We start from the raw sequence: 23,127 nt of genomic DNA on the forward strand, positions 1-23,127 counted from the left end.
TGACTCTATCAGAAACAAGCATATGTTACTGCAATACTGCACAAATTAATTACCGCTATTAATTTTTCACATTTAGAAGAAAAAAAAAGGCAAAATCCAAAAACTCATAAAAAGGTAGAATGGTAGATCTAGAATAGGAAAGTACATATTAGAATAGAGAGAGTCAATTAATGTGTTGTAAATATTTTTTTTATCGATACAATCGTTAGTAGGCGTTCAAGCCACTAACCTTAAAAAAAAAAACCAAAAGCTCATAAGAAATTAAGTTTAGGCCATAAAGCCCTAACATTATTTACATTCAGGATCAAATTTACATTCACAATTTCAGCCCGACACTGCCTCACCTCTGTCACATTCACATTAAGTATCAAATTTACATTCACAATTTAAGCAAACCTAGCAAGCCACCTTATTCTATCGTATCGCTTGTTCTATTGTTGTCTTTTCTAGGCTGAACACATATCTTTATGAAATATATAATTACTGCCAAAAAACAGACACCACCAAATATTAAAAAAAGGACCCAAAAGCTGCTTAGACTTAGACGATTTGACTCGATATCTGTATTCTCAGAGCTGCACCCGCCGTTGCTGTTCAGCCATTGGTCGTGAATGCGCTGGAGTTCTCCATTCTCTGACAATGTCAGAATAGCAGTTGAGAGGTCAACTGCTAGAGGAGAATCTCTTTGAAATGCCTATTAAGGAAAAAAGAAATCCACATTTAAATGGTATGTCTCAAATACATGCATTACCCATAGATTGTACAAGTAGCTAGTCTCAAGCATATGCACTTTATTAATCTATTATCATAAAAAAAAACTGTATTTTAGAGAAGTGTGGAACAGTGGAAGCCTCCATTTTTCATGTTTCTACTATTTTAATGCACAAGAACAAAAATTCTAAAACAAAAAAAATAACAAAATGAAAACCGTTGAATTTGATCACCAATATTATCGAATATAGACATACATATATACCAAATGAGTGAGGCTATGGTACTAAGCATAGTGCATATTGGTCTCTTCTATGTACTCAAATCTTCGGTTTGAAAGTCCTAACAGTCGATCCGAACCGTTCAACACGGTCTCCATATTAATATGTACTTGTAAACTAAATTTTATATTTTTTAGAATTTTTTTAATATTTTTTTAGATGGGTAGAAAATCACTTGATTTGAAAAGTCTGGACCATCCAAAAACAGTGATTTTCAACCCATCTAAAAAATAAATAAACAAATTCTAAAAAAATATAAAATTTAGTTAATAAGTACATATTTAAATGGAGATCATGTTGAACGGTTCAGATCGACCATTAGGACTTTGAAAACAAAAATATTGATCCGTAGTACGGACCAATCTGCGCTATGCATAGTACTATAGCCTCACTCTATACAAAATTATGGCATCTCAAGTTTATTTTGATGACCACGAAATTGTAAAATTAACTTCTACAAATTATCTAATTCATGAGCTAACCATTTTATTTAATATTCCAGCTTTAGAGTTTGATTAAAAGTTGTAAAAAATCGAAGCATAGTGGGAGCACTGAATGTAAAGTCATTTGAACCCTCCTTAAAATATGGACACTATTTTGCCATTGAAATTTGAATTATTTGGTTTTTCAAACTGTATATGAGTTAATAGTTTATAAACATACCTTTACATTGGAATTTTACTATATATTTTGCAATATTGAATCTTAAAAAGAGACTTACGAAACCCCATCCTTGTCGGGTAAACTGCTGACCAACAACGCGAAAATTGCAATAACCTGTCAGGAAAATCTGAACATATGGGCTCTGATCAACTATTGCTGCGACGCCACCATCCTGGGGCCCACGCATCAGGGCATCAGCATACTCCTCAATGGTACTTAGCGGCACAAGCCTTGACTCAGGTATGTTCAGTTCCTCTATGAGGTAATTCTTTGTGAATGTACCAGCCTGGTACCTGTCACAAAAAATGTTGAATCTTTTATATCTAAAGATTCATGAAGTAGGTATGGTAGAAAAAAGAAAAGAGTTAGTCTCTACACTATGTCAGTATCATCCCTTTTCCTTTACAGTCCTTGAAGATAAATTTTTCATTTTGGTCCCTTAACAATTGAAGTTGTATGATTGTCGCCCCTGCCAGTCCCTCTTGGTAATTAAGATGATAGACATAGATTGGGGAATGCTAATGAAAATAAGCTTCTTTTTGACTAAAGTATTCCACAAAAGTAATCTTTCAACATCAATGCTTACTAGGAACTCTTTCCTCTATATAATAAAAATTAATTTAATTTTTACAGTGCTAACAATGAACAGGTGGTTTTTCGAATTATAAGTTATCCACCAAAATGGCTGATATTGCATGCTGACCAGGAATTGTCTACTTTTTGTAACAACAAGCTGCTCCAATTATATTCAAGGTTGCTTTTTATTTTCACCATTATCTATATATATTATATACAGAAGAAACCAAATGCACCTAGTATATTCTAAGAAACACAACTGTTTTTAAAATCCACAAGAGTTATATTCAAATGAAATTGACAGATTATGAACTATACCAAACTTAGTTTTGGATGTATTCTTTCCGAGCACCACAATCTGGGTGTTTTTTTTGCCAATAACAACAATAATAATGAGAAAGGTTTTATAATACCCGATGGGGTCATGGCTGGCAATGAGGCTATCAAGGCTTTTTATTCCAGAGGAAAGTTGTTGAACTGTTAGGATCGAGGTGAGAGATGCAGTGTAGCTGGAGGTAATAATCAGGACCACAAACAACCACACAATCACAACAAATCGACCGAGGCCAGACACTGTGTTCTCTCCTACAATTGCAATACAACAAAACCAAAACAATATTATACATTTAAGTAATATTCTTTTATTTCTGAAAATATACTGTGTGACAAGACCAAATATTATTTATCTTGCATGCACCTGAAAACGGGTCCTATGTGCCAGGACAAGTGTTGGAAAAACTATGCATCACATAGTTTATTCAAAGTACTGTGAAAGGATCTATCTAGTTTTATTCCTATCATTTTTATTTTAATTTCGGTTGTTTGTTCACCTCTGCTGTTTAGGGTTTGCGTGATGCTTTGTGGTATCACATCGAAGAATACTCATTTCTTTCTGCCTTATTATTATTTTTTCAAGTCAGAGATGAAGGAAGAGGACATACTGTGTGCAAAGAACATAGTGGAGAAACTAAACCTGCAGAATAAAGAAAACAAATCAATAGATATTTTTTTAGAAGGATCTCAATAGATAATTTAAACAAATTATGCACATTAAAAAAATAAACAAAGTGCATTTGCTAATAATGTCATAAAACTTGTAGTGTGTTTTATTGTAATGTCCAATCTCCACTGCTGCTACAGCCTACAGAACATTGAAAACAAGGTGTACAGTAGAAAAGAATATATATAGGTAGTAACTGAGTGCTCACCAAAATATAGTGGCAACTTGTTCTTTAGGGTGGCCACGGAACTCCTCGTTTGTTCTGTGTTCTAGAATCCAAATAACAACACCAAAAAATAGGAAAAACGCAACGGTAACACACCACATTGGGAGTGTAAACGGTTTTAAAAAGGCCCATGCACTTGAGCTATCATGCTTAACTGGTACAACTATTTCCAAACCTGCTTCAGCATAAGGTTGCGTGAAATCCACAATCCTTGTTCGGTTTTTCACTATCGCTATGTCCCCCACTAGTGCGTCCAATTCCTGGCAAGTATAGAAGTAGAAAAGATCTAAAGTAAATAAATAGAGTTAAATGTTATTTGATCTGTTATAAGCTATACCCACTAGACCGACTTCAAGTACAATTAATATCGTACATGTACAGTTCACTTCCGGAACATGACTGATAAGTCAACTCTATGTCTTTGTATCAATTGCATACCAACATGGTACCAATTCATTCAGTTACGTTCTTGTTGGTCTTGTAAGTTAGTGATTAGTTACTACCTTCATACAGGTATTACCACCACCGGAATGTCTTGGTACCGAGTCTAATTGGCACGGAATCAATATGAATCTTGTATGGTATTGGGAATTTTGACATATGACTGACCGGCATTTCAACCAGGACTTATCCAATACTGGATACAGCGTTTGACTTGTATGGTACTTTGAGCTCCTGATACGTATTAAAGTTGTGCCCTTAAGCTACCAAGAGGCACGTGTGTGTGTGTGTGTGTGTGGTGGGGGGGGGGGGGGGGGGGGGGGGGGGGGAGGGAGAAAGAGAGTACATTTTGAGCAACCATATTGACGAGATTATCATAATTCGGGTTAACAGTACCATTTCCAATCAGTATAAAAGAACACGGCACCGGGTACGGCAATAACTTGATTGCCGCATTGAAAATATCAATACAAAACCCACTAGCATTGCTGTTCGATCCAGAATTAGACCCTCTTGACACAAACTGCTTAAAGCTGACCTTGTTCGGCACTCCAATTCGCAAGGGCTGGCCATTGTTCGGGAAAACCCAACCACGTGGCTGTTGCTTGATCCCACCAGGCCACATCACTTCGTATAGCCTGTGGGACTGGCTTGACAAGTTTTGTGGCTTTTGATATAGGATTTCAGGTGAAACAACGGATAGACCCAAGTAATTTGACCAGTACCCAATCAATCGTGCTCCAGTAGACACCACATTGATGATATCATATGCAGGGCGGATCAGGTCCCGATTTGGGCCAAACTGTAACTGTCCAGTAACACCTGTGAAGTTTGTGCTCAACATATTTTGTAACAAGCCCTCACCACCATCAAAAATTTTCAAAACTGCCAAGTTTAAAGCGCTCCCATTCACATCATGCAATCCTGGGTTAGTTGAGAAATTTATTCTGTTTCCATTCGTTTTTATATATTGATCAATTGCATGTGCTACCAACCACACTGAATCATAAGCATACAGACTGTAGGCATTGAGATTTGACCCAGTAGTTGTATTGCCCGTTTTGTTTCTCCATCTGGACTCAAATTTCATCTTGAGATCTGAATCCGGTGTATGCCCTCTCAGCACGATTGATCCTTGTATCAGATTAAGAACTTTTGGGTCGGCATCTACGGACTCATGCCCGTATCCTAAACCGAACCCATTAGAATCCAAAACTGCAGCCAGCCAATCAGTTACGATCCATACGTAACCAGGTCCCATCATGCCCAACTTTTGAGCAACAGAAAAGACTGTCATACCTGAATCTGGGTTCACATGCAGGACATAAACTCGTGACTCCATTAAATTGACCCGTAACAGCAAGTCACTGATATCAGTCTGATCCATGGCCTGCGCAAAACCCGCTTTGTATGAAATCCTTGCCCTTCTGAGCGCCAGCTCATCACCCAAGGCAGCAATACCATTACGTCCATAGTCATCATCAACATATATTGCGGTGACCTCACGCCACTGGAAGTAGTCTACAATGTCGGCTATGGCACGCATCTGAAACTGGTCAGATTGAGTAGCACGGAGGAAGTAGGGGAATTCTAGGGAGGAGAGAGTCGGGTCGGTTGCGGAGAAGGAGACTAATGGTACTTGTAGTGAGTTCGCCACATTGGAGAGTATGTGACTGCCTCCTGATGACTGTGGGCCAATGATCGCCACCACATTTTTCTCTAGTATTTGTAATCCTGGAGAGAATCATGACCAAGACAGGCATTTTGTAGTGACAAGTTTGTTAGAGAGGATTTAAAACACAAAAAGACATATATTTCTATTTGTTTATGTATTTTTTTTTATATTTAATTAGTTACTCACCGCCTAGTAATAATTTGAAATTCAGAGCTTGGTTAATGCTCAGAATTTCAATAAAAAATACTACCATGGTATCCTAAAGAGTATTATAATATCGGCAAGGCCCCCCAGGCTGTATGCAGATTGTTAATCTAGTACCTAGTAGGTTTATTCAGATTGTTAATCTAGTACCTAGTATGTTTATGCAGATTGTTAATACAATCCCATAGTATAATAGTTGAAACCATAATATGCTACATTGGAGCAAATGATAACCATAAGAAGTTATGGGTAACGGGTTAAAACCTCCGGCCCATAGTCACTAAATATTGATGAATGTCTTCCTCAACGGCCGTAAAGTTCAGTGCGAACAGAAATTACCTTCAATTTTAGACATGAAGAATGAATTTTTGTTCGATTTGTTCTAATCTATTACCTGAGCGTTACAAGGATATTTACACTTTTACAGCCCAATTATATTGTAGACATTTGTTGCTTTCCTAGAATGCTAGATTTTGTCAGCTATATTTTGGATGCTATTTAATTTCCTTCGCCTATGGTGATTTTTTTAGGCAATTCATGCCATGAATTTGAAGCAGCTTCGGGTGTGTCTTAAAGGATTTGTGATGGGGACACTTAACAGCTATATATGCAATCTTATCAAGATTGTATCAATTTGTTGAGATTTGTATGTTTATGCATTTATAGAAACTATAGGGACTTTTTGGTAAGAAAAAAAATATATCGAATTGTAGGAACTCGGATGTAAGATTTGTACTTATATAAGCCCAAAGAGAACAAGGAAGAAATACAATTCAGTTTTCTAATTTTCCACTTGGTAACAGAGCAAAACAAAACCCTAACCGTCATTTTCCCTTTTTTCTCTCTTTTCCCTCCCGTCAGCCAGTAGGCAATTCATGCCATGAATTTGAAGCAACTTCGGGTGTCTTAAAGAATTTGTGATGGGGACACTTAACAGCTATATATGCTATCTTATCAAGATTATAGTATCAATATGTTGAAATTTGTATATTTATGCATTTAAGAAAAGGAATATATCGAATTGTAGGGACTCAGATGTAAGATTGGTGCTTATAAAAGCCCAAAGAGAACAAGGAAGAAATACAATTCATTTTTCTAATTTTTCACTTGGTAACAGAGCAAAACAAAACCCTAGCCATCATTTTTCCTTCTCTCTCTCTTTTCCCTCCTGTCAGCCAGTAGTCAGCCAACTCCGCCCGCCAGCGCCTGAGTACCACCTACTGCCAGTAGGGTCGCCTGGTCCCACTGAGCACGGCCTGAGCTCCGCCCAGCCGGCTAGGCTCCCCCCCGACTGCTGCAACTCAGATCTGCTCCGCCTTGCCTTCGCCTAGCACCGACTGCTTCGCCTAACATCGGCCAGCTCCGCCATCTCTCTCTGCCCCTTCCTCAAGCCACTGTTTTGGCCGAACCAGCCGTTTTCTCCTTCTAGGCTGAACCAAGGTAGGTTGGGTCCTTGTTGAGTGATTTGGCTGGTGTGGGGGGACCTATACCCCACGATACCCGAGAAGGGGGCTTGGATCAGAGTTTGATCGGGTATTTTGAACTTGAATCTTGATGCGATAGATCAAGATCGGGTAAAGAGAGGGAGATGTGTATCTAGATCCGGTCAAGAACTCCAATCGGGTCAAGAACCCGAATTTGTAGGAGTGATTTGGACTTAGATCGATACGTGAGGAGTAGATTTGAATCGGATCGATGTCAGAAGAGATGAAGGAGAGGAATCTGTTCGCTGAGGGTTGTGCAAAGCTGACTGTGGAGGAGGTAACTGTCATGATACGACAATTTGCCATGTGTCAAGCTCCTATAGCTCCTGTAGCTCCTGTTGAGCAGAGGCAACAAAGGTTAGATCTTCCACCTATTGATACAAAACTCGATGGGCTAGAAAAATATCTAAGCTGGTCATGTCGGGTGAGGTACACTTTAGAAGGAAAGAATCTAGAGGAGTACTTGACTGGGGAGAAGGCAGAGCCAGCTGAGGGTGCACCGGGGAGAGATGAGTGGAAGTCCACTCACATGCAGGAGTACATTTGGCTCCTGAGCTCGTTTCCTTCGTCTATTGCATCCACAGTGGATGGCATGAAGAAGGTAAAATATGTTTGGGAGAAGCTGAAAAAAACTTATGATGGTGTGGGGAATATCATGAAGGGGTACCAGATCAAGAGGGAGATCTCGGATGTTCCTTAAGCGTCTGGCGCCAGCATTTAAGCAGATGGTTGCTATGTTATTGGCTGGGAACATGATTCCCTCGCTTGAGGAGACAGTCTTAGCCATGATACAGGAGGAGAGCCGGATGAGGATACAAGCTGGGGTAGGACTTCCAGGAGTGAAGTCAACACTAGCTGTCTCCAACTCAGGTAACACAGGGTACAGAAGTGAGACTCAATAGTGCTACAACTGTGGTGAGGTAGGTCACCTGAAACATGCTTACCCTAAGCCACCATAGAAGAGAGACACAGGTGGGAGGGGGCAGTCTAGGAGTTGTGGTCGCGCCCATGGAGGTCAAAGAGGTGGAAGAGAAGGCAACCGGGCACATCTGATGGTTGCAAAGGAGGAGGAAAAAGCTATTGGGGATCTTACAGAGGAGGATCAGGCACTCGTGGAGGCCTATTCTTAGGCACTCAGGACAAGGCAGAAACCAGCAGGTTTTGGGAAGAGTGTGATAGATGATGCATCCACCTCATCTTCTTCCAGTGGCAACTTTGCTTCTCTTGCCCACTCAGCCACAGGTAACTATGATACACTTGCTCTAGCCTCTATGCCCACTACCAGATCACTGGATTGGATAGTCGACTCTGGTGCATCTTACCATGTGAGGGGTGCTGTTGGGGAGTTTTCTTTCTTTACTCACCTAGCAGTCCCAGAGAGCATTCAGATTATCGATGGTACGGCTCAGCCCGTAGTTGGTAAGGGTACCGTGAAATGTACCAACACTTTGACTTTGTCTAATGTCTTGCATGCTCCTTCTTTTCCTATGAATCTCTTATCCATAAGTGCCATTATATTTACAACTAAACTGTGTTGTTGTGTTTGATATTCTTAAGGTGATCTTCTAAGAGAAGGAGACCAGCAGGTGGCTTGGGATTGACACTTGGCATAGCGAGCTGTGGTACATGGATAAGAAGGGTATGGACTCGGCTCTTTCATCCATAGTAGAGAGAGTTGGAGGAGTTGAGAGGAGTGTGGAGGACTTACTGCCGCTCTATCATAGGTGCTTAGGTCATCCTTGATTTATTGTTTTGAGTAGGTTGTATCCACCTTTGTTTGAAAAGGCCAGTAAAGAAAAACTAGTGTGTGATGCGTGTGAGTTAGGCAAACATACCAGGAGCTCTTATGCTAGCTCTAGTAGTAGGAGTTTTTGTGTTTTTGATTTGATTCACTCTGATGTATGGGGACCTTGTCCCACAACTACTGTGAATGGATTTAGATACTTTGTTTCTTTCATTGATTGTTTTTCTCGTGTGACTTGAATTTATCTGATGAAAAATAAGAGTGATGTGTTTGTTTGCTTCAAAGATTTTCACAAAGAGGTTCAATATCAATACAGTGCAGTTGTGAAGGTATTGAAGTCTGACAGCGGGACAGAGTACACCAACATGGCGTTTGGGGAGTACTTGTCATCTCAGGGAATACAGCATCAAACCACATGTTTGTACACACTAGAGCAGAATGGGGTAGCAGAACAGAAGAACAGGCATGCACTTGAGGTAACTCGGAGTATGATGATTTCGATGAAAGTTCCAAAGTACTTGTGGGGGCAAGCAGTTCTAACAGCAGCCTACTTGATCAACAGGATGCCCTTGCGGGTGTTGGATTGGAAGTCCCCGATGGAGATGCTGAAAGGTAAGAATGAAGATATTCTCCCTCTCAAAACCTTTGGTTGTGTGTGCTTTGTGCAGGATAACATACCAAATGTGGAAAAACTGGATCCAAGGGTTATGAAGTGTATCTTTGTTGGGTACTCGGGTACTCAAAAGGGGTATGTATGTTGGAGCCTTGTAGAGAGGAGACTATTTGGAGACTCGCTCGATACATGAGGTATGAGGTGAGAGAGGGAGAGTAGTAGTGATGGTGAGAGAAGGATGGTGAGTGTGGGTGGTATTAGTTACCCAATTATTGAGAATTCGGTTGTGGTTAAGCCAAAAAAAGGAGGATTCAGCAGCTGTGGTTGAGCCGGAAAAGGAGGATCCAGCTATGGTTGAGTCGAGAGTTAAGAGGAATGAGCCCGAAGGTGGTAGAACTCAGGTTTAGGGGGAGTCGAGATACCGTGAGGTGTATGTTAGGAGAACAAAGCAGAATGAGGGAGGCGTGCCTACAGTGCTACCTCTTCTAAGTCTCTTGTCCATGCCTACTCCGACTCTTGAGACACCTTCACCATCCACCTCAGATCCAGAATACACAGGTGATATGATTCCTCTCTCTACTCCTCCCACTCCCCTATCGGTAAGGCAGACTGTTCATGAGAATGCGGGCATTCCTCATGACCCATATGGTTTCCCACATGATATTGCCCAGTTTGTCTCTTACTCACACATATCACCTGTACATAGATCATTCATTACATTATTAGATACTGTCTATATTCCTAAGTGTTTGTAGGTTGCTAAGGGAGATCCGAAATTGAAAGTAGCCATGCAAGAAGAGCTCGGGGCCCTTAACAAGAACAAAACCTGGGAGCTTGTGTCACTACCACCAGGCAAAAAGGCTGTTGGATGCAAGTGGGTCTTCACAATGAAGCAGAATCTAGAGGGTCTCATTGAACGCTACAAGGCTCGGTTGGTAGCGAAGAGGTATAATCATACCTATGGCATTGACTATTATGAGACCTTTGCACCCGTGGCGAAGATGAGCACAGTGAGGACACTGGTTTCCATGGCAGCGAATGGGGGATGACAGTTACACCAACTCGATGTGAAGAATGCATTTCTTCATGGTGATTTGTTGGAGGAGGTGTACATGGAGGTTCCACCAGGGTTTGGCACAAATCAGACAGTGGGTAAGGTGTGCAGGTTCAAAAAGTCGCTCTATGGGTTGAAGCAGACCCCTCGAGCCTGGTTTGATAGGTTCAGAAAGGCTATGGTAGACATGGGCTATCAGCAGATCAATGCTAACCACACGGTGTTCTTTCGACAATATGGTGGTCACATTACTATATTGGCTGTGTATGTCGATGATATGATCATTACTGAAGATGATAAGGGGGAAATTGCATAGTTGAAGGCAAAATTGGGGAAGAAATTCGAAGTGAAGGATTTGGGATAGCTTAGGTACTTCTTTGGGATTAAGGTGACTCGTGGAGCAGAATGGATTGTTCTAACCCAAAGGAATCATGTCCTAGACTTGCTCATAGAGACAGGCATGTTGGGGTGCAGGCCTGCAGTTTCTCCAATTGACGTGAAGGCCAAGATAAGTGCAGAGGTAGGAGAACAGGTTGATCATGAGAGGTACCAGAGACTAGTAGGCAGATTGATATATTTTTATATTTGAGTCATACTCATCCCGATATCTCATTTGCAGTGAGCGTAGTGAGTCGCTGCATGCATGACCCTAGAAAGGGCCATATGAACGCAGTGTATCACATTCTGAGGTATCTGAAGAGTGCACTAGGGAAGGGCTTGATTTTCAAGAAGAATAGGCACTTAAACATTGAGGGCTATTGTAACTCTGACTGAGCTAGTTGCCTCGATGACAGGAAATCCATATTTGGCTACTGCATGTTTGTAGGGGGCAACTTGGTCTCTTGGAAGAGCAAGAAGCAGCCGGTTGTTGCGAGATCAACAATAGAAGCTGAGTACAGGGCTATGGCATTAGGAGTTGCTGAGATGTTGTGGCTGAAGAGGTTATTGGAAGAGCTCAAGGTGAATCATGGAGCTCAAATGTAAGATTAGCGAATTGTAGGGACTCAGATGTAAGATTAGCGCTTATATAAGTCCAAAGAAAACAAGAAAAAAATACAATTCATTTTTCTAATTTTCCATTCAATCACATTAATATCCAATCAACTAGGATCAATCTGCTAAATTAGATTTTTGTAATAGAAAAACCTAACGGCCAGTAGAATAATTAGGAGATATCATAACGGCTAAGTGGCCTATATAAACCCTTGCAAGCAATTAATGTAATGTAAAACCAATCAATCAATGAAATCATTTTTCTTTCAATTCAATCTTAAATTTTAACATGGTAAATGAAAACTAAGACAAAAAAAAGAAGAAAAAAAAGAAAGTAAAGAAACAGGAAAATCAGATCTTTGATATTGCCAAGACGAGCTCCAATCATTGCTCGAGTTATAGAGGAATCTCCAAAGGGTGCAAGAACTCTCCCAGGAAAAAAAGTTTGAATAATTTGTTGGGCAAAAAATAAAAAAGTGGAAGGAAAAAAATACAAATGATAGACTTCAGTCTCATGTTAAAATAACTGACCACTCAGTCAAGTAGTTAAATGAAAATAAACATATGCCATCTTAAGGAAGAGTCAAAAAGACTAGGGATAGAAGTACAGACAAAGCCACTTGCAAACTAGTCGTTACGGTGCTCAGGTGGTTGCTAACTAGGAGTGTCAACGGGTACGATACGGGTTGGGTGGAGAAATTTTCATACCCGTACCCGTTATGATAACGAATTTTTTTTTATCCTTATTCGTCTTTTCGAATACGGTACGGATTGGGTAAACGAATAAAAAAAGTGTCATTAATATTTCGATTTGTTCTTTCGATAAAATATTTTTCAAAATAAGAAAAAAATAATGAATACAACTAATTTGTATTACGAAAATTTAATAAAATACAAAATTTTATTGTGTCATTTATATCTTCATACAAATATATATCTATATATATAGTATTTTATTTTTAAAAATTATCTTATACGAAAACGGGTAAGATATCGGAAAAAAATTATTATTCTCACCTGTACCTGATTAGCTAATGAAAAAAAATCTTACCCTTATCCGTGTTTTCGGATACGATACGGGTCGGGTAAACGGGTAAAAGGGTGCCATTGACATTCCTATTGCTAACGTTAATTTGTACTTGAGCAACAGCAAACGATTGTCAATTTGAATAGAGAGAATTTCATATATACCACTCAAAAATTGTAAAATTACGTATTTACCATTCAAATTTTTGTAATTACATATTTACCATCTAAAAATTTAATAACTCACATATTTACCCAATATTCAAATTTTTGTAACAACAAATATTCCTGGAATATCCTGATGACTGTTTTTCAAAGAACATATCCTGAATTCCTGATGAGTTAGGAGAGCCACTAACTTATTTCAAAGTTGTAGGAAAAACGTTAACAGCTATGATGAGAAGGTTAAGATGGAAAGGAATAGCAAGTGCTTTTGACGCGGTGCATGGTTCCATTTATTAAAGCCTCATGTAAACTTTAGATCCTCTTTTTTGCATCTGTACCCCCTAAAATCGTTTTTTTTTAAGGTCAGCTGGCAAAGAGTATAGCCACTGAAAATCAAATTCTACCTTTTTTTTTTCCAGTCCACAGTATATTTATTAAAAAAGAAAAACATTATTCTATCCCATTGAAATTAAGTTAAATAAAAATTTGGATACATTAATTACCTTCAATTGTAGCAAGAAACCCACTACAATTGGTATCCTGTGAGATTACATTGAGCTTCGTGTCGGCGAGTATGGTTCGATCCGAGTTCACATCTTCTAGTGCCAGCTCAATTGCAGTTCTTGCAGCACGACCAATGATGGAATTGTATGTGTAGAGAACTCCTATGTTAATGCTTGTGATATTTTGTTCGTTTGAAGTTTGGGATTTTGAAATGATGGCTTGAGAAAGAGAGATTAGGAACAGCAAGAACCATGAAGAGCGACTCATTTGGGTTTGTTGGGTTATGGCATCTCTCGTTCTCTCTATAGACTGCTTGGTTTAATAGATGGGGTATATATAGGAGTGTCAACGAAATCCTTTCACTAGTACGTAACACCACATCACTAACTGTTAATTTGTTGGTTCTGTGTAATATGAGTCGGCTCATGAGCTGACTCGCGAGCTCACGAGTCGAGCCGAGTCGAGCCAAGTGTTTACATGAGTCGAGCCGAGCCGAGTTTTTTTCTTTCAAAAGTGAGCCGAGTCGAGTTAAGGCATTTTTTAGTTTTGAGTCTGATTCATTATGAAATATTGAGCCGCTCAACTCATTGATTCGTGAGCCGGCTCGACTCATTAGCAGCCCTACTTATGTGTCAAATTGATAAATAAGTCGAACTTATCACCAACGGTTCATTTTGGAAAATCGTAGGTGAATGTTAAAGATCCACTAATTAAGTGGTCTTTCTAATTAACAGTCACTAGTGGAGAACCAGGAATCAGTATCGGTCAAAAACAAACATCAGGATCGGTTCTGCATGCGATTCTAACTTAGGTGTTACTGATAGTATCACAAATTACGATCGAATCAACAGCCGATCCTAATAACATTATCAAGATCGATCGTTAATAAATTAATCGATACTGATTCTGATAATCAAGATCGGACTTTAAATAAATCGCTGATCCTGAGTAGTACAATCAAGATCGGTGTTTTATATTTAGCTCATCCTAATTATTACAATTAAGGGGGTTGGGTTTTGTTGAAAGGGCTTTGGACAAAGTCTCATTCAAAGTCAAACTTAAACGTCTGTTTTACATTGAGATTTGTGCAAATATACTTAAAACTTAATAAATTTAAATGGCTCCTTAAATCTAAATGTTTATGCGAATTTTGATGCAGATAGGATGGTTTAGTTAAGACTTTGGATGAGACTTTGTGCAAAGCCGTTTGGACAAAAACTCCACCCACAATCAAGATCGGACTTTAAATAAATAGTCAATCCTGATTAGTACAATCAAGATCGGTGTTTTATATTTAGTCGATCCTGATTATTATAATCAAGATCGGACTTTAAATAAATAGCTGATCCTGATTAGTACAATCAAGATCGGTGTCTTATATTTAGCCAATCCTAACTATTACAATCAAGATCGAACAATTATTTAAGAGCTGTTCCTGAATAGCACAATCAAGATCGGACTTATACAACCATAGCCGATCCTGATTAGTACAATCAAGATCGGGCTATACAACAACCATGTTTTTCAAGAGCGCACCGTAGAAGTTTCTAAGGGTCCTTGTTGTCATACTCTCAATAGATTGAAGATCTTTAACAAGGTTAAGAAGCTCCTATCTTCGATCAATCTATGGAACTTGGCATGCAAGTTGGAGCAAACGCCGATGTATGCACGATTGACCTTAGAATTTCTAGCGACTCTACAAGAGGAAGACGGGAAAATAAGCTTCCACCTCAATAATTCGACGTATACTCTCACAACAGTAGGAGTCAATGAAGCTCTAGGCCTACACTATGGAGGACACGAGTCTCATGGCACTAAAGTCGATAGGGACAAGTTTTGAGAGAAGCAGTCCCTTCGAGATACAAGCGGAGGTAGACCGAGGCTATCATCATATATCTATGATACGCTGCTAAGATTCGCCCATATTATTCTAGCGAACTATATATTTCTGACCGGGGAATTCAATATGGAGGTGAACGATCGCGACTTACTCTTCTTAGCTCAAATGAAGGGTCTACATGATGTGGAAGCCAAACTTAGGTTTCTTCATTTTGAGACATCTCAAAAAAGTGGCAATAGAGACGCATAACGAGCTCGCTATAACTATAGGGGCTTATGTCATGCTTTCAACCAAATACTTAAAACGGACATATACAAGGAGAAGGTTCAAGGCAATCTGTCCATCAACCTAACATATCTCATGGAGAAGCGTCAACTATTGACGGCTTGGTACAAGAAGAGGATGGAAGTCCATGTGTACATCCATATGGGAGATAGGTTACTTGGGTTCGTATGCTCGGAAAACATTGTGCCAACTCCAAATGAAGACGCCAATACCATGGAAAGGAATCCTACAAAGGAACTCGAGAAAGATCACCATCCCACGTTAGAAGGTGAACCAATCAAAGAACCGGAGGAGGATCCACAACAACCCAACCAAGTCATTACGCGTAGCATCTCAAGAGCAAGAGAAGAGAGGCAAGGAAGGTCGGAGCAATGAATCTGAATCAAGTGTAGGAGTACACCGTATGAATAGCTGAATTCGATACTGGCCATGCCTGAGACGGTATACACGGTGACCACACGAGATCAAGAGCAACCTAAGCATGAGGTTTCTATCCAACCAGCACCCCATATGGCCACGCCAAGGCCGCATGCAGCCTCGTCTATGCCGTAAGAAGACATAGGACCCATACGAGCCGAAGCAGCCCGCACAGAGGAGCTGTATGCGACACCAGCCTGATAGGTCAAAATCAGAGCTAGTAATATTTATAACCCTAATTGTCTACTTTGCAATCGATTTACAAGTGCATAAATCTACCGTATAGTATAGATTAGGGTGTCAGTCCACAGGAATGGTGTATAAGAGATCAGGGTGTCGGTCCACAAGGTTTAAGATTGAGGGTGGGGATTGACCCTTGTATCTTAGGTTTTTAGGTCATTTTTTTTTCATTTTTAGGGTATAGCTTAGGATTTTTACCTAACCATGAATAAGGTTTGCATGACTGAACTTAATTGATTAAGATTGTAAGCTTGTTAGGATATGTACCTAGGTTATAAAAATAGAGTCTTGCATGACAAAACTTGATTGTTTGAGATTGCATAAAATATAGTTTAGATAGTCCAACACATGAAAACACACAAAAATTTTGAAAAAATTTCAAAGCATGAAGCTTTTGCAAATTTTGTTGAATCAATTTCGACATAAAAAAGTAGCATAGTCTCCAAGACACTTATTTGAAATTTTAGACATGAAAAGACTAAGGCTAACAACAAATTGATTGAAAAATAAACATTCTTGAAATATGACTTTTCTTATGTATTATGTTAATAAGAATTTCTTAAGATTTGATATATTTTTTAAAATAAATTCCTTTTTAAATCTAGATCCCAATTTTGAAATATATATATATTTGTTTTCATATGTACTTTAGTAAAATGCAACTAAGTTATTAAAAAAGGACATAAAAATAAGTCCTACCAAAAATCCAAAAATACCAATTATTAAAAGAGGACGTAAAATTAGGTCCCACCACCATATTTCGAATTAGGATTCGATGAAATCCTTAGTTGCATTCGGAACGCATAACCTCTCGTTTGCATCTATGCAATAGAATAATCACCCGATAAAATCCTTAGGTAATTCGGAACACATAACCTCTCGTTTGTATTTATGCGATAAAAGGGTAAAGCCAATTAGAGTATGGTGTATTTACTTTTTGAAGTTTTATTTTTGTTGCATTTTTACTATTTGCATATTTAGACTACAAATCATTATATTCAAAAGAGAGAACAAAGTTTAGAGGGGATGAAAATTTGAGAATTTATTTTAAGATTTCTTTTACCATAATGATTTTAAGATAAGGTCATCTTCAAAATTATTTCAATTGAAATTAAAATGTTGTGAATGTAAAGGTTTCCATTGTCTATGAATTTCATCAAGTAAAAATATTAGGAATTGTGTAGACATTTTCAATTATTTCTAATATGTTGTAAGAGGATGTTTTTAGTAAACCTAAACCATAGTTTTTACTTAGTTTGTTCAAGGACGAACAAAAGTTTAAACTTGGAGGTGTGATAATACCAATTTATATAGCAAAAATAACTACTTTTAAGTACAGAAAATGACAAAAAAGCGTATGCAAAGTACTCATTTTTCCGAATTATTTACCGTAAAAGTGTTTTTAGACTATTTTGGCAGGTTTTGGAGAAAGTTGCGTATTTAGGCCGAAAAAGGAGCAAAAATATCATATTTAGGTTATTTATAAAGGTAGCGTCAAAATAGGGCATCACATGGAGCATGCAACACCTTATACGAAGTGCACAACATGCAACATGGTGAAAAACATAGAAAAATCAGCTAAGTCATGTGCGGGCTGGAGCATACCGTATGCAGGGTCAGTGCCTAGCTGTATGAGCACACATATTAAAACCATGGACTGTTTTGATTGCATTAAATCTCAGCCGTTGACGCAAATTTCGAGCAGCAGCCTTCTAGAAGAACGAGCTTACTTCAATGCCAAGTTTACTAAGATTGGAAGTCTATTCGTGGTGGATTATTTATGGCATGAGAGGCTAAAAATAGCCTCCATGGTCACCACTACTTTCACATGGCTACACCCTTTAGGAATATTATATAAACCTCTAATGTAATAGGATTTAGTGTGTGTGTTTTAGTTATGTAAGTCCAGAAATTAGAGTAGAAAAGTGTGCAAATTTTGGAGAATGGAAGGGAAGCTCTCGAAGTCTAAGGCGGTAGAAGAGGCGTCATCTAAGAAGGCAAGAATTTTCAATCTTCAAGGGTTGTGGTTATGTCTTTCTTATTTTATTTCTTTTATTTTGTCATGGCTTTGAGAAGCTAATTTTCTCATCCCTAGGGTTTGGGTGTATCAAATTCTATATTATGTTTTAATATATTTATTTTTCTCTTATGTCTATTTGATATTTCGTTAATATTTGAATTGTTATTCAATTGTATTCTTGCATACATAATTCTGTCTACTATATGTTAATGTCCTCCACATACCAGTAGGTGTTAAGTCATTGTATTTCGGTGTGAGTGAAATACAAGTAAGAACTATAAACACTTCGGCTAACGAGGCTTGGCAGCGGTTCAAAGACAAGTGTTAGAACCCAGTGGGCTCCCTTGGCAGGATATTGAGTATATATTGCATGTCGAATTATAATTAGGAGTTTACTTAGTAATAAGTAGGGTTTAGGGATTCTACATATTATGATTTAGGAGTTTACTTAGTAATAATTAGGGTTTAGGAGTTTACTTAGAATGAGAATGTGATTAACTGGGTTGGTGTGAGTAAGTCAATTATATTACATATTATGTAACAATCTGAATTGTTTCCCACAAGCCGATCGAAAGATCGGAGAACTTTTCAAATTCGCATAAGACTGAAACCCTTGGTGTTCGTATGGAATAATAGTACTGTCAGGGTTGCCTTGCGGGGTGATTTAATACTGCATGCGATATATGCAGGTAGATAAGAACGTCATAAATATATTTTGATTGATTTAGAAAGGGATTACATGAACCCTAGAGGCTCCCTATTTCTGTGATTTACATACAATTAACACCTCCGCCTTAAATCTAGACAGATAAAACTTTATAAAGCAAACTTATCTGATTATTTACAACCAATAACCCAATCAAACCTGAGAACCTAGACTAGTATACGTTGTTAATCATTTAAAGATTTATCTCTGTGGATCGGCACCCAACACTACTACACGGTAGAATCATATGCTTGTGATTCGAATGAAAGTAAAATTATGATAACTAAGTATATTCTTATATAAAAAAGTTAGTAGTACCAATTTGGTCCATCAACCACCTAATAAGAAAAATTCCTAAAATGTATATTCCTTGGCCAAGGCTGGCCTCATATAACTTTATTATAAAATTATATGTCCCTTGTGTTGAAAAATAAATTTAAATGATATGTCACACATATCAAATATTATTTTTAAGATTATTTATATAATCACATGTGATTTATTTTGACATCGTATGTTAATTCAATAAATTACAGCTCTTGTAATTCAATCAACACTATTCATATTGGCAGACAATAAATTAATTCTTTTCTAGTCTTGTCCTATTTTGATGTGACCTACTGATGAGAATCATGTCATGCGGCAATAGAACCATTTTTTTAATTCTATAATTATAAGTGTGAGATGGGCTATGGTTCATTACAATGCATAGGCATTTTTGTGCATTGGATTATAAATCACCGATTCAAAGTCCAAATAACCGATCCAAACCGTTCATCTTGTTCTCCATATTAATATTTACTTGGAGACCAAATTTTACATTTTTTGGAATTTCTTTACTATTTATTAAGCCACTTTGAAAATCGCCGATCCGGTGGTTCAGAAATTTTTACTGTTTTTACTGTTCACTCGGATTTTCAGATTTTCAAAGTGGCTTAATAAATAGTAAAAAAAATTCCAAAAAATGTAAAATTTGGTCTCTAAGCACATATTAATATGGAGAACAAGATGAACGGTTTGGATCGGTCATTTGGACTTTGAATCGGTGATTTATGATCCAATGCACAAGGATGCCTATGCATTGCAATGTACCATAGCCCATCTCGGCACCTAGCAGTGCATATATTATAATTACACCAACTGAAATTTTTTTAGTTATCACCTCAATATTTCAAAATTCTGACACTACAATTGATTTTTGAAAATTTCAAATGTTACTACATGTGCACCGTAGTGCTGCACATGATGATGTGAGTCTTAAATTAAGAGTTAGGCTGGGGTGCTATGGATAGCATAGTGGCCTCTATGCTACGGCTCAATATTCAAGTTTTCAAAATCCAAATGGTCGATCCGAACCGTTCATCTTATTCTCCATATTAATATCTGCTTGGAGACCAAATTTTATAATTTTCTGATTTTTTTTACTATTTATTAAGCCACTTTGAAAATCGCTAATCCAACGGTTTTACTGTTTTGTGCAGCCACCGTTGGATCAACAATTTTGTAAAATACTTAATAAATAGTAAAAAAATTCAGAAAAATGTAAAATTTGGTCTCCAAGCAGATATTAATATGGAGAATAAGATGAACGGTTCGGATCGACCGTTTGGATTTTGAAAACTCGAATATTGAGCCGTAGCATAGAGGCCACTATGCTATCCATAGCACCCCAGCCTAACTCCTTAAATTAATGATGAAACAGAGAAAACTCATATGCAACACCAAGCTGCAGATGTCTAAAATTGAGAAAGTTTTTAATATTGCAGAAATCAATGATAATTGTTAGTCTCTAAAGGCACCTAGAGGGGGGAGTTGGGTTTGAATATAGTTCTTTTAATATTTTAATCCTAGATGGTTTGATATTCACATAATTAAAAATTATCTAACATGTGCAAAGTTGTTCTTGGTGGAAACAAGAAAACTTAATCAAGTATATGTAAAATAAATAGATGAGTTAAGAGACACTTGACACGTGAGATAATTACGGAGTTTGGCACTAATGCCTACGTCTTCCGGGTTTTGCGACCTTCTTGATAGCGTGTCTTTTTGTACCCAATGAGAGAGGAGTACAAGGTGGAATCGGTGAACCCTTATAAACCTTGAAAAGTCACACGGCCTAAGCACAGAATTGGCTCTCGAGCACTAAAGGCTCAAGTGTTTGAAATAATGAGTAGAACTCACACAAATCACTCTAGTTCTTACTATAGATTGAATATGGTGGAGTATGCTTGAGATTGTTGTACGTATATTGAAGTTTTGTTCACAAGTATAACATTATGTAGAATAATGTTCTGAAATAAATAATTAAATGCAATATACGAAATATCTAGATGTGTTTTTAGTGAAATATATATAATATTTTAGGTGAAATATTATTTTATTCAACAAATTAGTAAGGTAATTAAGTTATTTGAAGTGAATTACTATAAAATTCACAACTTGTAAAATTTTGTTTGTTTGATGTTAATTTGAAAGTTCTAAAATATTTAGAAATTAAATATTCTGAATAGAAATGAAACTAATATGAGATACAATATATAAGATTAATAATAATAATGTTTATATATTTTTTTAATTAGTATTGGTATTAATATTCAAAAATTGAAAACTTAAGGGTTTATTTTATTGGAAACTTATAGCTAGTGGGATTGATTTGCAAACACTAGAAACCTAAAGGTTGAAATTAAAATTTACATGTGAGACCCACATTCTTTTTCTACATCCTAATCTCTCTAGTTCTTTACGTGGCAATCTCTCATCCCTCCAACGCTACTAAGCAGCTAGCTAGATTAATATGCTATTTATTTCTCCTACCGAATCTACTCCCTTTTTCACATTGTATTGTATTCCATCCTCTCTTTTTATGTTATTTTTCCTCTTAAATCGATTTAGGATTTTAGAAAGTAGCTAGGGAATAAAGCTTGGTTGAGCATATATACATGTTGGTGATATGGACTAATTAAGATGACGACTAGTGGTGGAGATGCATATTGACTCCTCTCTCTTTTGTTCTTTTCTTGATTGTCGCGATACTCTTGGTAAATTGGATGCTATTGTCAATGCATATATATTAGATAATTATTATTAATAAATTGGGATGTGACAAAAATAATGGATGTATTGGCAATGCATAAAAAGATCTATGCTTTATGTTACGTATATTGAATGGTAAATAGACGTGGTAGAATCGTCACACCTCTGGAGCGGGAGTGTGACAACAAGCAACAATGGAGTTTTCTAGATCTGAAAAAAAAAAATCGAATTATTGCAGTTAGGGGCAGCTAGAAATGATACATCAAACCTAGATTTTGTTTTTTTATAGAGAGAGAAACAAAATAAGATAACTGGCATCAACCATTGCAATGGAAGAATAAGCATTGCAACGGTTAACCCCAGTTAACTGGTTTGACTGCGCTGAAAATCCTAACGCTTGTTAAGCGTTACAACGGTTGCTACAACAAAACTCTCTGCAGATGTTGGGGTCCAAATTGATTTATTCCGTTACAACATTTAAATAACCGTTGTAACGAAATAAATCAATTGTCTTGTGGAATTTAGTATTTGATTTTTTTTCTGTTGCAATACCTAATTAACTGTTGCAACGCTTGATGTAAATTACCTAAATCAAGCTTAATTTACCAATTTTACAGATTTCTAATTAATTCTAATCTTGAGGTGATGCTTCTCAGTCCATTCCTTGGTTTATATATCATGACTCATTCTTGATATGTATAGCAATTGCACTTGTATCCTTGATGTGTATATCAATTTATATCATTATGAACCTGCATAATATCTCAAGACAATTGAAACCGTCAAATTCAACAAATATATATTTTGCAAATCTAATAAAGCAGACTAAGTAGATTATTGCATAGTCCTACAATAATATTGTCAGAATTTTAAAATAATGAAGTGGTAACTGAAAAAGTTTTTGGTTACTCAAATAATACAAATGATACGTCCATAGTATCATGAAATAATATTTATCTTGTGTAATTATTATATCATATGATGTCATGAATAAATTTAAAGTAGAAAAGTGTCATTTTTGAATTATTATTCTTTTATCGATTAAAATAAGTTGAGTAAATTATGATTAATTAAGCACAATTGCATGCATAGTTTATTACTTGTAAATACGAGAGACATCAATATTATTGATGAATAATTTGTCTCTACACAATATACACATATTGAGACATCATTAAAAAGTAGTCAGTTACAAATAACGTTGAACAATATCTGCATATACATAT

The 23,127-nt window shown here is 37.2% G+C and overlaps 2 protein-coding genes across 3 annotated transcripts in view; both read right to left on the bottom strand.

Annotated features, from left to right (window-relative positions):
• The window catches only part of LOC144562236 (glutamate receptor 3.5-like), a 70,381-nt gene that overhangs the window by 29,945 nt on the left and 17,309 nt on the right, over positions 1-23,127 (bottom strand). The window lies entirely within an intron of this gene.
• LOC144562238 (glutamate receptor 3.5-like) lies at positions 237-13,684 on the bottom strand. The gene is made up of 7 exons (XM_078311429.1): positions 13,360-13,684; positions 4,245-5,632; positions 3,440-3,717; positions 3,173-3,204; positions 2,645-2,816; positions 1,714-1,948; positions 237-694 (listed from the first exon to the last, which is right to left on the bottom strand). Exons 1-7 carry the CDS (start codon positions 13,625-13,627, stop codon positions 410-412), a joined length of 2,658 nt encoding a protein of 885 aa, XP_078167555.1. The 5' UTR covers positions 13,628-13,684; the 3' UTR covers positions 237-409.

Source organism: Carex rostrata, chromosome 11 (genome assembly GCF_964058835.1).
Source record: "Carex rostrata chromosome 11, lpCarRost1.2, whole genome shotgun sequence".
In the NCBI taxonomy this organism is placed as follows: domain Eukaryota; kingdom Viridiplantae; phylum Streptophyta; class Magnoliopsida; order Poales; family Cyperaceae; genus Carex; species Carex rostrata.